The sequence below is a fragment of the Drosophila yakuba genome, chromosome 2L (assembly GCF_016746365.2).
Source record: "Drosophila yakuba strain Tai18E2 chromosome 2L, Prin_Dyak_Tai18E2_2.1, whole genome shotgun sequence".
Classification (NCBI taxonomy): Eukaryota; Metazoa; Arthropoda; class Insecta; order Diptera; family Drosophilidae; genus Drosophila; species Drosophila yakuba.
This window is the reverse complement of record NC_052527.2, coordinates 16,403,174-16,416,403: the sequence shown is the minus strand read 5'-3', so window position 1 is coordinate 16,416,403 and position 13,230 is coordinate 16,403,174. Positions and strand designations below refer to the sequence as shown.

The window sequence follows — 13,230 nt, the reverse complement described above, 5'->3', positions numbered from 1 at the left end:
AAGTGTGTTTTTTAAATTGAACGCCAAGGTGTACTGATCGTTGATTAACACTACCTATTGTTATCGATAAGTGCTTCAAGATTCCGATCCCTAACGGTCGATTTAAAAAGCTTTTTATGCGAGAATAATAAAAACCTTCATAAAATAAGTAATTGTATTCTATTAAATGCTTATAAAGCACTAATTTGATCACATTGTTTAGGCAATAACTTTTCAACTAGTGAATAATCAGCTTGTCCTGCTTGGAGTTCGGTATGTACTGATCCTTATACTTGGCAAACATCTTCTCGAGGTCATCAATGACCTGTTTGTGTATTTTATCCACATAGGCTGCGTCTGGTTGATCGTTCTGAACCACATCGATGGGCGCGCCAACTGAAATATTTAAACATTTATTTTAACGTCATCAAAGTATGAGAAATTTGAATAGGCTGGGGACTCACCAACTTGGACAATGCGTCGGCGGTTGGGTAGAAAACCAAAGGAGTAGTTAAAGATGCCCCGCCCAACGGGAATAAGCGGAGATATCCCAGTAATCCTCTTTACAAAATCTTGAAAACGACGAACTGGAGAGTTCGGTGGATTAGCCACCTGATCCAGAATGTCCACCTCCCCAAAGGAAAACGTGGGCACAATTGAAGACCTAAAGTGTGGAAAGAAAACTATTAAATCTTACTTTTAGTTAAACCCGAATCTACCTACCCTGTCCTAATGGCCATTTTTACGAACCCCTTGCGGTTCTTCAGGGTCAATATATATTTGCCAGGGTGCGAGTCCAGTGCCTCCTGGGCACCACCCACCAGAATAGCCACCGCATTGGAGGTGAACCCATCCCGATTGTCATTGTGCTTGGGGTCGTTGGATTTGGTTAACAGGTATACTAGGGCTTCCTTGGAAACCGACACCAGGCCCCAAGATCTCAGGAGACCACGCACAATGGGCGTCAGGAAGTTTTGATCCAAAGTGGCAACCTTGGGCCTTACTTGCGGGAACAGTTTCAGCCACTTGGAGATGTCAAGACCCATGTTGATGGAAATGCCGGTTCTATCAGGGTTTTAGTATGTGCATAAGTAGGTATACAAATGTTTCGTCACCTAAGCAACCATTGATAAGATTGACTATCAGTCAACGAGCTTACCCCAAAATTCCGTGCGGAAAGCTGGCCAAAATGTAGTTCTTATTTGGAGGTAGTTCTGCGGTTTTGACCAGCTGCACGGGAAAGTAGTCCCGATAGTGTCGGAACAGCCAATTGTTGCGGTTAATCTTCCAGCTATAATGGATTATTTTAGCTTTTAATGTTCTTGTAGACTCTTATTGACGCCTACCCATTGCCATCCATAATGGAGTGGGTTCTCCTGTGATTCGCATAGACGTAGACCAAGTAGATGACCATTATGGTGCGCCACAAAACGCTACCATAAAACTGGAAGAGTACACTTTACTTCGGAACTTATTGGTACACTTCTAAATGATATTTACCAGCACGGCAGCAACAAAAAAATAAGATCCAAAGGAGAGTATCATAAAGGAGAGAATTAGGAAGGCCATGGCAAACGTCTGGCGACGCCGTTCCATGGGAACCCCAATGGGAGCCCACTCGATTTTCATGGTGTCAATGCTCTCGAACTCGAACAGTAGAACTACTTGGTAGCAGAGTTCTTCAGCGACTGAAAAATGTCCAATGTTTAGTGGCCATTTCTTATCCTTATCAGTATCCGCCGATGGCGCGAGTTCGTGGCTATCGGTAACAGTCGTTAAAAAATACCTCCGACTTAATGGCTATTCGCTTGGGGTGTTTAACAATTCGAGCAATCGAGATAATAACTTGCTCTATATGGACGTCTGGCTAGAACGGCGATATGATCTTATATGATATGATCTTATCATTGCCAACAACAGCGTGCATTTACATTTGCGCAATACTTGCGATCTATTATGTATATTTATTTCTGTTTTAAATCTTAATTGCAACTGGCTTGTATGCCTTCAGAAAGAGAACAAAACTGTTTGCACGATAACCTCCTCACTTTAATTCAATGGTAATAAAACTAGCTGGGAGTTGCTCGTATTGCTTTCGATCAGATCCACAATTGACCTATTATCACAGGCAACTTATTCAATACTTTTAAAGCTTTAATAAACCAGACGCTCTCATAGAAATGTATTATTATTTATTTTTAAGGGGAGAGGGCCTTTCAAATGTTTACATACGTAATGGATCGTTATCGCGTTTTAAGAGCAGAACCGACGACGCGAGCGTGCAATATTTAACTAAACAGGCGAGTGACACTGAAAAGTCAGAGAGCAATGCTCGAAATTCCCATGTGAGTGTTTCGAGTACTCGAATGCGATGCAACAATTGAGTCACCAACGTAATCGAGCGTTCTCTACACGAATAACCTGAATCAGAAGCAGCTGAGGTCAAGTGCATTTGCAAGTCTCTATAAGGAAATGCCTGTATTAGCAGCTCTGTTCTAATTTAAATATAATCAGCAAAAGCGTGCTTATGCAAAAGCTACAAAGTGAGCAAAATTTGCATAGAGGTTTTTTGCCTAAGTTTGAATATTGCCGCCCAATATCGAGGTTCTTAGGGATGGAACCGACTAGCACTGCATTCTGGGTTATCGGGTTGTTGCAGTGTACGCTCTTTTGGCGCAACAGATTATTTAAGATTGAAATACATTGTTCGTGGTACCACTAATGAGAAGCTTAAAGAGGAATCTGAATTCAATGATATACTTTTACCATTCGCCCAAGGGAATGCCAGGCAATGGTCAATCCGCCCTGGCGCTACGATGACGGAGTGGCGATCAAAATTTTGCATTTCAAATGACCCCTAGTCCAATCCAATACCATCCAACACGATTCAGTACAATACGATGCAGTGAAGAGGTGAAAATCAAACCAAAACAAAATAGCGCAAAATATATTCAGCGAGTCCGCGGCTTCTCATCATTCCTTCTTCTTCGTCGCTTTCCACCATCGCATTTGGGCCTCCGTTTCGCAGTTCCTCAGTTCCTCAGTTCAGCAAGATAATTCGAGAAGGACGGTACGGATCTCGAAAACTGGGATCTAGAAACTAAGTAGTAAGTGTTAAATGCTTAGGGGACACCGAATGTTCGTATCAAAGTGCGCGGCAAAAGTGAAATAAACTTTAAGTCGGATTTAAAGAAATACACATTTTATACCAGCACACGCACGCACACAACGAAAAATAAAAGAAGGTTCTTTGGAAGCAGAACAAGGAAAATGCTGATTTTCTATGCGAAGTACGCATTTATCTTCTGGTTTTTCGTGGGCAGCAATCAAGGTGAAATGTTGCTAATGGACAAAATCTCCCACGATCTCCTCCTCAACATCTCCGCATGCACACAGAATTGCCTGGAAAGTGGAAAGAAGGTAAGTTTATTATATGCAATACAGTAAAATACGGCTGTGATGGAAGCACACCTTAAGAAAAAGCCTACACTAATAGAAAAATCTCCTTAACATGCATGTTTCTTCCTATGGCAGGACTTCCAAACTTGCTTCAAGGACTGCAGGATAAATGGGACATTTCCCGGGGCTTTACGAAAGGTGCAGGATAACTACCAGCTGAACATGCTGTGCCACACGGAGTCCGAAATCGTTTTCCAAATAGATTGGGTGCAGCACAGCAGGGGAAACGAGACGGCTCCAAATGCCACCTACATAATCAGGTTGGATGCTGTCAAGGACGAAAACAAAGAGATTACGCTATACCTGGTCAGATAATAGATGTAAACTACTTATTGTTTTTTTTTTTATATATATTTGCCATTTTCCAAAGGGAAATGTTCCAAATGTATTTATCAAGACCTAATAATACGTTTTATTAGTCGATTTACTCACTGGAACGCTCCTCTATTCTCTTCGTTTTTAGTCCGATGATAACTTTCTCATCCTTCCGGGCTTGGAGTCCAACTCCAGCTACAATGTCACCGTCCTGGCGATGCACGGTGATGGCAGCTACTCCCTGATTGCAAAGGACCAGACCTTCGCCACCCTCATCCGAGGCTATCAGCCCAGCAAAATGGGAGCGGTGAATCTGCTGCGTTTTGTGCCTCAGTTCGAAGACCTGCATCACATTGCTGCCGAGATTGAGTGGAAGCCATCGGCAGGTGAGTAGCTCCAACAGTTGGGGAAACCCACGAACTATCCTCCACATTCATATTCCAGAGAGCAACTGCTATTTCGACATTGTATCGTATTCAACCAACAGCGTGAACATGGACGAGCCACAGGAGGTGCAGTTACGGGATGTAAGTATGCCATGACGCTCACGCAGAGGTAGACAAAACCTAATCTTTTCTCGCAGCGCAAAAAGCTGTACAGGCACACGGTGGAAAACTTGGAGTTTGACAAACAATATCATGTAGGCGTTAGAACGGTGAACATAATGAATCGGCTGGAGAGCGATCTGCAATGGCTGCCAATTGTAGCTCCAAGCTGCTTGGATTGGTATCCTTATAACTACACACTCTGCCGTAGGTTTCTCGACAGTCTTTTATATAAATTATAATATAGTTTTACCCTTTAATAGCTCCCCATAAACCCGAGAATCTTACTGTGACACAGAAGCACTATCTGCCAAATACCTTGGCCCTTAACATCACCTGGTCACGACCCAGTCACCTGCCGGATAGCTACACACTGCACATATTTGATCTGTTTAAAGGAGGTACGGAGCTTAACTATACACTTAACAAAAATAGGAGCCACTTCTATGTACCCAAGATCACGATACTGGGCTCCCATTTCGAAGTACATTTGGTGGCCCAGTCGGCAGGCGGAAAAAACGTATCCGGTTTAACCTTAGACAAGGTTCCTCGAGGTGTGTTGCTGAGTGGTATGTACGCTGATAAAACTGAAATATTTAGACATCGATTTCCATTCTTTCTTTTGAACAGAGGGCAACATGGTCAAGCTGATACTCTTCATTATAATGCCAATTTGCTGCATTTTGATGTTGTGCTCCCTGACCTTTTGCAGACGAAATCGAATGGAGGTTCAGGCGCTGCAAATGGAGCCTAAGGACGCCAAGGCCAGTGAATTTCATATCTCCCTGATGGACAGCAGTGGATTGCTGGTCACCCTCTCGGCCAACGAAAGCATGGATGTAATGGACGAGCTGGAGGTAGAGCCACACTCGGTGCTCCTCCAGGATGTCCTCGGCGAGGGAGCCTTTGGCTTGGTGCGACGTGGAGTTTACAAGAAACGCCAAGTGGCCGTCAAGTTGCTGAAAGGTAGTACCTTTTAGTATCGAAGTCCTTGAATGAATCGTTGAATGGTTTGTTTATTTCTGGTCTCGCAGATCAACCAAATGAAGAGGACGTATATGCGTTCAAGTGCGAAATTCAGATGCTCAAGGCCGTGGGCAAGCATCCGAATATTGTGGGTATCGTGGGATACTCCACTCGTTTTAGCAACCAGATGATGCTGCTAATTGAATACTGCAGCCTTGGAAGCCTGCAGAACTTTCTACGGTAACCTTTACTTATTTATATTCGGCAAATAATGATCCTAAAACTTATTTCCTAGTGAGGAGTGGAAGTTTAGGCAGGAGCAAAATGCAATAGGACTTATGAAGAACCTTCAGCAGAACGTGGACAACCGACAGTTTCAACGACCCCCTCGAAATTCCATCCACGATCGCATAGAGGATATCAACAACTCGATGCTGTCCACTGTGGAAGAGGAGAGTGAATCGGATCAGACACATTCAAGTCGATGTGAGACCTACACCCTCACTCGAATCACCAATGCAGCCGACAACAAGGGCTATGGCTTGGAGGATATTGAAAACATCGGCGGCAGTGTCATTCCGAAAGCAGCAGAAGCTCCAACGGGCCGGTCAAAACAGAAGCTAAAGCCGGAGCTTGAGGAAGACCAGAAGCAGGATTTAAAATTGGATAGAAAGAAAAGAATCTTTGAGAACAAGGAATACTTTGATTGCCTCGATTCTTCGGATACAAAACCCAGAATACCACTAAAATACGCAGATTTGCTAGACATCGCCCAACAGGTGGCGGTGGGAATGGTAGATTACTCCTGCTTGATTCTTTAATGTAATGTAAATGTGTAACATGTGTCATTTGCCATTTTAGGAATTTCTAGCACAAAACAAAGTAGTGCATCGGGATCTGGCTGCCCGCAATGTTCTAATCTCCGTAGATCGCAGCATCAAGATAGCAGATTTTGGGTAGGTATCTCCGGAAGTTCAGTGATTCGTGAAGTTATTTTGTATTTCATAAGGCTGAGTCGAGATGTATATCATGAGAACGTGTACCGAAAGTCCGGAGGAAGCGGCAAACTGCCCATCAAGTGGCTAGCGCTGGAGTCCCTCACTCATCAGGTGTACACTAGCCAGAGCGATGTGTAAGGATATATTTTTGTTAAGGCCGAAACGTTATTTTAGCTGATGTGCTACCCTCTTAGGTGGTCATTTGGTGTACTGCTCTATGAGATTACTACTCTCGGTGGAATGCCGTACCCATCGGTGTCTCCCAGTGATCTCTTGCAGTTACTACGACAAGGTCATCGGATGCAGCGACCGGAGGGATGTACGCAGGAAATGTGGGTAGCAGTGCTTAAAGTAGTACAGAATGGTTGAAAACACTTGCTTAACTCAGGTTTTCTCTGATGGAAAGCTGCTGGAGCTCCGTGCCATCACACAGACCAACGTTTTCCAGTCTTAGGCGCAGACTTGGTGTCATGATCTTGGCTACTAACGAAGTTCCAGAAAGGTTGAAACAACTGCAAGCAGAAACTGAGTCAAAATTAAAGTCATGTGATGTTCTAAACAGGTCAGTTATCCTTAAGCAACATTTACATTCACATTTTCACGTCTTACAATTTAGTGACAGGGGACAATTGCCCTGCGAGGAAGAGCTGTACCTAGAACCTTTGAATTAATATTAATTGCTTTAAGAGGATACTGGAAGAGTGCAAAGCACTCTAAATTCAAGTTCCAATTCAGACAATGCTAGGCGGCAGATAACTTTACATAGCAATAAACATTAAAGATAGATTAAGAAAAGAACATTTTTTATTACACATTTTTGAGAACAATCAGTGCCTCTTTTGTCAACAATTTTGGTGCCAACTGCTCGTCGCCATTTCAAAAGGTTTGTGTCTTCTTGCTGCCTAAGTTTCGAAAGAATAAATCGTTTATTTGGACCTTAATCAGCATAATTTTCGAAAATTCCAAATTGAAAGTCTGTCCACGCTGGATTATCTACACTGCTTCAATTCTACTTCTGACCACCTCGATCAATGTGCATCCACTGCTGTCGCCTTCGCCGGACACCATGTCCACCGATTCCCTACAGCTGTCCACACTGCCCGGTGCGCACCATCTCTAGCTGCTGCCCATTGGGCAGTCGGCCCTTCACCGAGAATCCTTTTATTGGGGGTCAGGATCGGGGGCCAACCCCCGATCCCTGTGACACCTTGCCACCCCGCTGGCTGGAGGTCAATCGAAGGGTCATTTACGCCTTGGCGAATAAATTGTATCGATCTCCAGAGGCTGCTCATTATATTTTGCTTCGCCTACTTTATGCCAACTATAGAAAAGTGATGATGATATCCCGAAAACGAAGGAGATACAGGGTACCATTAAGTGGCTTTCCAGATCAGGATTTGTTCTCCGCTAGCGCACTTTTCGATAGCAATGGTTACCTCTCCGATCCCATGACTCCCGAAACTCTAGGAAAGCTACTCCACATGATGCAGGACTATATTCTTAGGCTGAGAGCGCTAAATCGGAAGTACAAGTGGTGCGGAAACGGCGAGGACTTTGGAGATGTATTGCTCTTATTGGGAGAGCAAGACGAACTGGTAAGATTGTTAAGAGATCTCTTTGGAGACAGCGATGTTGTATCGATTCCAAAGCTCCTATGCGCCCTGAGCGAACTGGAAATCAATAACTTATTTGGAAATTGCAAGAAGAAAACCGTGCCCTCAATGGTGAGAAGTATATCCGATCTCTACTCTGAAGTGACGGAACCAAAAAGTCCAATTCTGATATCATTTGCGAACAGAGCCAACAAAGCTGTTTCCCCGCCTTCAGTTGGGGATTCACATTACAGAGATTATGGGCCGAGCCATCTAAAACACATCTCAAATTTCAGTACAAAGTTCTTGCCTCTTGGAAGTAAAAGTAAAAAATGTATTTTAACATCAAAGACAAATTTAATTCCAAGCAGCATACAATGTCCCCAAAAATCCAACATTAAGCAAGCAGCAAACAGTACTGGGATTTTAAATACACCTTCTAGGAACTTAGAAAAAGATACCATCCACGTCAAAGCCACTTCCACCAAAACAAACCAATCTATTTATGAACCCTTCGATGCCCAAAAGAACTCCTCCTGGATCCCCCGCCACACAGACTCACATCGATTGATAACAAATGGTCGGATTGCCGAGAGGCGGGTCCACTACCATAAAAAATCTGGATGAGTCCGTTCAATTTAAGAAGAAGATGAGCAGCCAACAGCGACAAATCGGTCATTTACGGATGCCGACCATTAGCAACAATACCAAGCATTATGATCTTGTCACCGGTACACAACAAATCGTTAGGCAACTTAAGGCAGTCAACCAATTAATAGGGCAGATGAACCAAAATATTTTCATTGGAGCAGTTGTCCGATCCATTGGTTGAGCTAGAAAAACAGTTAAACTTCTCAAATAGGCAAATAAGATAGCCACTGTTCTTATCATAACTTCTATGAAGATCATTTTTACTGGAAGGCTTTAAATGAACAATTACATACAACTGTGATTAACCTTAAGCGAAAAAATGAATAGAAAAAAGCGCAACCACTAGTTTAATGTTAAATTTATTTACCCAAGCCTTAAGTAAACCTCAAATTTCCGAGAGCTTTATCTATGCAAAATCACTTAAGCGTTACAACTGCAAGCTCGAAGGCCCGAAGGTCAGGCGCTCGATAAGTCAGCGATTGGACAAAGCCAACTATTCAGAAAATGAGAAACGTTAATGGGAAACGCAAATAAGCGAAAACAAACTTAAAAAATTATGGACACATTTCCGTGTTCCTTTTATTTGCAGTTTTAGGTTGCAAATAAGAGCATAGTGACACAAATGGAAAATCTAACAAAATTGTAAGAAACCCTTCCCAGAAAATACAAATAAGCTTAAAACACTCATTGCGTTGTATAGGGTGTACTTATATGCACATATATACATATGGATCTAAGGTAAACATAGGTGTAGATCTTTAAGGGCTAGTAGAGCCGTTCCCACTAGAATTATTAATCTTTGGACTGCGTGTGGCACTCAAGGCATCGGATACCGGGATGGTTTTACTTTCGTGCTAGTTACGATTATAGCCCAGACCGAGAATATTACGCGCCTAAAATCAAAATGAAGAATTAGGGTACCACAAGTACGATAAATGTTTGAAAACTTACCGTGATGAACGCCGAGTTAAAGGAGCGTTGGAACGTGTGCGTCATCCCCTCTGTTTGGGATAGCATCATTTGTAGTTGCACAGCCTCGTCCATGCGGCTCTTGAGGAACTCCCAGGTCTGCGCATGACCTGGAGACTTGTCCTGCAGGAAGTATAACTCGGTCATCTTCATGATGGTTGCCAGACCCACACGTCTCGTGTACCAACCGAACTATAGGAAGCTCATTGATTAAGTCAGGCATTGTACATACGATATCATACGTTACTCACATCCACAGATCGATCGCCGGAGTAGTAGCAGATGTCATCCACTAGAGTGAGCACCTGGGCCAGGGCTGTCGGCGCATGCTGAGGCTGGGCTAAGAGGGCCATCGCCTGGGGCCAGTGCGTCTTATAGGGGGTAACCATCTCCAGACGCTGCCGCACTGCTTGCACCAGAAAGTCTAGAGGATCCTCCACCTCCTGCTTGCCGCCATTTGTCATTTGCTGCAGGCTCTCCACCAACTGGGCGTTGCATTTGCCGTTGAAGTGGGAGACCAATGCGAAGCCACCCTCGGGGAACATGCCATGCACCACGCTAGGATAGCCACTTTCCTCGGCACCCAGAATGATGGCTTGGCGGGTCCATCCCTGCTGGGGCACATGCTGCAGGGCGGCGTCGAGGATCTTTGCCCTTATGGCATCCACCTTGGCTTGCTTTGCGTCATCTTTGGATTCTGACCCTGTTGCACCCAGCCCACCACCTCCTCCTGCTTGTTTTTGTGCAGCCTGTTCAGCAGCTTTATCCGCCGCATCCCTCTCCCTTTCACGCTGCTCCTCTCTGGCTCTAAAATCTTCTAGATTGGCTGCTTTTTCATCCTTTCCATAACTCCTTGCTATCAAAAAAGTCAATGGTCTTGGCTGCATCGGGGCCAACCGGGAGCTGGTCGCATCTGCAAAAAGGCGAACCTTTGTAGTAACACCATTAAAGGCTAAAAAATGCTTTTATTACCTAGCTAAATGATATATATGGAATACAAAAACATATTTAAATGGCTATAAAATTTAAGAAAACATTGCGAGTGAATCAATACCAGCGCAGGTGTAAGGTACGCAACTATGTGGAACTTGCTCTCAGTACGCAGATCGCAAGGCAAAACCGGCATCGCTAGCCAGTTAATTAGCACACCACAACTGGCTCAATTAGTCAGTTAATTATCACCCCTGCTCAGAACCCCCAAACCACATAGATCAGTTAAAGTTTCGATTTCGTTTTCGGTTCTGTTTACAAACAAAGTTTACGTTGTCATTTCGCTTTCATTGTGGCCAAAATACAAGCTAAGCATTCGATGGATTTGCGATCCGTCGCAGGCGAGTGGACTGTTCGATGATCTCGCTGGCGCGCAGATACAAGGATTGCAGTGTTTCCAAACTGGTAATGGAGCTGGCCAGCACATCGAGCTTCTCCTGGCGTCCAATATCGGGCAACTTGCTATCCGCGTCGCCGCCGGCCATTCCGCTGTTGCTTATGTTTACGGCAAGCATATTGAGTTGGCGCTGCATTAGTTCATCATCCGAAGCACTCTGACCTTTTTCAACGCGCTCCTTGTACGCCTTGTAATGGGCCATCGAAAAGTTAAGCGCTTTTCCCAGGGGATCTAGCAATTCCTTTTCGATTTCCGGGAGGGCCTGCCAGAAGCCGGTCACATCTTTTTTGTCTCTCACCGCAAAGTAGCGTAGGATATTTAGAGCATGACAAAGGCGATCCGAGTGCAGTAGAAGATCGGATTTTACGTCATGTGGCAGCACACAGACGCATAGCAGCAACATCTCCTGGAAGAGCTTTCCGCTAAAAACTTCCGGTAGGGGACCGGATTCCTCTAGCGCCTTGTTGACCAGATCCTTGTACATCCCTCCGAGGTAACCCATTAGTCCGTCGTGCTGCAGGGTACCCAGCAGATTTTTGAGGATGAGGTACTTTCCATGATCATCAAAGGCCAGAATAAATTGCCTAAGCACATGAAGTCCTAACTGCCGAAGTGAAACCTGCGGGGAGTAGCCCACAATCTTGCAAAGTGCCTCACAAAAGCGCTTGTGGACATCCAGTTGGAGGGAACTGGTGGGAACTGAGTCCTGCAAGGTACTCAATAGATGCTCCACTAGTCGAAGTCCACAATACTGTAGGGGAGGCTCCTGCTGCCTAAGAAGCACTTCTGCCAGATAAACAATCGTTTCAAATAAGAATAAAGGTGCATATATCCTCGGTGCGTTGGGGGGCAGTTGGTTACCCACGAAGAGCGAGTGATAGTACATGGCTACAGCATGTAGCGGAAGTTTCTCCTCGATGAGGAAAACATTTCGGCAACTCATCTCGTAGACACCTTTCGAGGGATCTAGCTTCCTTTGCCATCTGGCACGCTGTTCTACAAGATTAAGCAGGTAGAAGGGATCCCCCAGGAACTGGGTGGCATCCTGAGTCAGGCTTTTTGTAACCTGCTGCACATAGGTTCTGGTAAGGTCCTTCTTGACGTGACTCATCTCCAGCAGGGCCAAGGGACGACCCAACAGCTGGATGAAGAAGCAAGTAAATATGTTGCGTCGGTTGAGGCCGCAATCCCTGAATGTTTGGAAGGGAGGCTGCAAATCCTGCAGGATTTCATCTCTGAGCGGCTGCCGAAAAAGTCCCACGGTGATGTAGTGAGCCAAAAGGTCCTCCACCTGCTCGTTTTGCTCTATGAGTCGCGCCTGGGCCTCGTCATAGCCCTCGGATAGGTATTGTGGTAGAGGCAATTCCTTTAGCCGGGTGACGATGCTCTGGAGGCTCCACTCCACGGCCTGCGGTTTGTCGCGTCCCTGCCGCTGCAGTACCACTTGGAGGGCCCTCAAGTAGGCGCCGAACACATTGATACTGCTGCTCTCCTCCAAGCGCTCCATCAGTTCCAGCATAAGCTCCTGCAGTGGGGCGTACTTAGCCAGCAGCTTGAGCAGCTCATCACAGCAGTCGAATAGCTCTGGCTCCTGGGAGTTGACCTCGTCGGTAAGGTTCTCCGAGCACACGTCATGGTAGAGTTCCATGGCTATGTGGGGCAGCAGCTGGGTGTTCCTCTCCGATTCCTGGGCACTTTGGAACAGCATCCGCACGCCATCGTAAGCTTTTTCCAGCAGCAGCTGCTTGATAAGCCGCAGCAAATTGGACGCCTTCACCGGGTCCCCCACATCCATCTCCATCTCCTGTTCCAGCATTTTATTTATTTTGCTTTATATTATCACTCGTATTTCACAATTTTGTTGAAAGTAGTTGAAAAATCTAAGGCCGCCGGCATTTGGCAGTCAGCATTTTACACTTCCCTCTACTCGTTCTCTCTTTCACACCCTCTCTTTCGCACGCACGCACAACTCGATCGAACAGCTGATTGTCGGGTTGCGGGCTCTCTTTCGTAATGAGCGCACGCGGTGAATTCGAGGCTAACAGGTGCAATGGCAATTCACACTACTTACTGAGCGGCAGCAGGATCTTCTGCAGGCGAATCAGCTTGTATAAACAGCGCACGTTTGCCATTTAAGCGTCTTGAATTCGTTTAGGCAATTGAAATCGGTTTGTTTGGCATTCACCAGGAAGCCACTATCGTAGTGTTAGAAAGCGGCGTGACCTATTGGTGCTGTAGTGGTTTTGGTATTTTCTTGCTCTCCAGTGATTACTAGTAATACTTTGGCGATTAACGATAAAAGCTAAAACTGATTTCCAGTTTGAATGTACAAAAATATTCTTCTACCATTGTACACCATTTGCCCACTT

General features: G+C 45.0%; 5 protein-coding genes across 7 annotated transcripts; 2 read left to right on the top strand and 3 right to left on the bottom strand.

The window, feature by feature from the left end:
• Positions 1–140: 140 nt before the first annotated feature.
• Positions 141–2,294, bottom strand: LOC6528470 (diacylglycerol O-acyltransferase 2). The gene is made up of 7 exons (XM_002089480.3): positions 2,212–2,294; positions 1,480–1,667; positions 1,326–1,423; positions 1,139–1,270; positions 703–1,044; positions 444–643; positions 141–375 (listed from the first exon to the last, which is right to left on the bottom strand). The coding sequence occupies exons 2-7, from the start codon at positions 1,606–1,608 to the stop codon at positions 218–220; spliced, it is 1,059 nt and encodes a 352-aa protein (XP_002089516.1). The 5' UTR covers positions 1,609–1,667; positions 2,212–2,294; the 3' UTR covers positions 141–217.
• Positions 2,295–2,959: 665 nt separating this feature from the next.
• On the top strand, positions 2,960–7,057 carry LOC6528469 (tyrosine-protein kinase receptor torso). 3 transcript variants are annotated; one of them, XM_015198865.3, is made up of 15 exons: positions 2,960–3,086; positions 3,192–3,399; positions 3,514–3,744; positions 3,902–4,139; positions 4,198–4,280; positions 4,337–4,505; positions 4,562–4,852; positions 4,929–5,264; positions 5,333–5,504; positions 5,560–6,058; positions 6,126–6,220; positions 6,274–6,396; positions 6,457–6,594; positions 6,651–6,824; positions 6,879–7,057. In XM_015198865.3, exons 2-15 carry the CDS (start codon positions 3,250–3,252, stop codon positions 6,931–6,933), a joined length of 2,754 nt encoding a protein of 917 aa, XP_015054351.1. In that variant the 5' UTR covers positions 2,960–3,086; positions 3,192–3,249; the 3' UTR covers positions 6,934–7,057. The 3 variants fall into 3 exon arrangements, with proteins under 3 accessions (XP_015054351.1, XP_015054350.1, XP_002089515.1); XM_015198864.2 differs by having other exon boundaries at positions 2,961–3,086; positions 4,562–4,867; XM_002089479.4 differs by having other exon boundaries at positions 2,980–3,399; positions 4,562–4,867.
• A 133-nt stretch (positions 7,058–7,190) lies between these two features.
• LOC6528468 lies at positions 7,191–9,192 on the top strand. Its single transcript, XM_002089478.4, has one exon. It carries the CDS (start codon positions 7,294–7,296, stop codon positions 8,479–8,481), a length of 1,188 nt encoding a protein of 395 aa, XP_002089514.3. The 5' UTR covers positions 7,191–7,293; the 3' UTR covers positions 8,482–9,192.
• LOC6528467 (ubiquinone biosynthesis protein COQ9, mitochondrial) lies at positions 9,193–13,089 on the bottom strand. The gene is made up of 4 exons (XM_002089477.3): positions 12,933–13,089; positions 9,726–10,387; positions 9,457–9,666; positions 9,193–9,398 (listed from the first exon to the last, which is right to left on the bottom strand). Exons 1-4 carry the CDS (start codon positions 12,991–12,993, stop codon positions 9,360–9,362), a joined length of 972 nt encoding a protein of 323 aa, XP_002089513.1. The 5' UTR covers positions 12,994–13,089; the 3' UTR covers positions 9,193–9,359.
• LOC26535373 (glomulin) lies at positions 10,690–12,909 on the bottom strand. The gene has a single exon (XM_015199129.3). The coding sequence runs from the start codon at positions 12,675–12,677 to the stop codon at positions 10,773–10,775; it is 1,905 nt and encodes a 634-aa protein (XP_015054615.1). The 5' UTR covers positions 12,678–12,909; the 3' UTR covers positions 10,690–10,772.
• Positions 13,090–13,230: the final 141 nt, after the last annotated feature.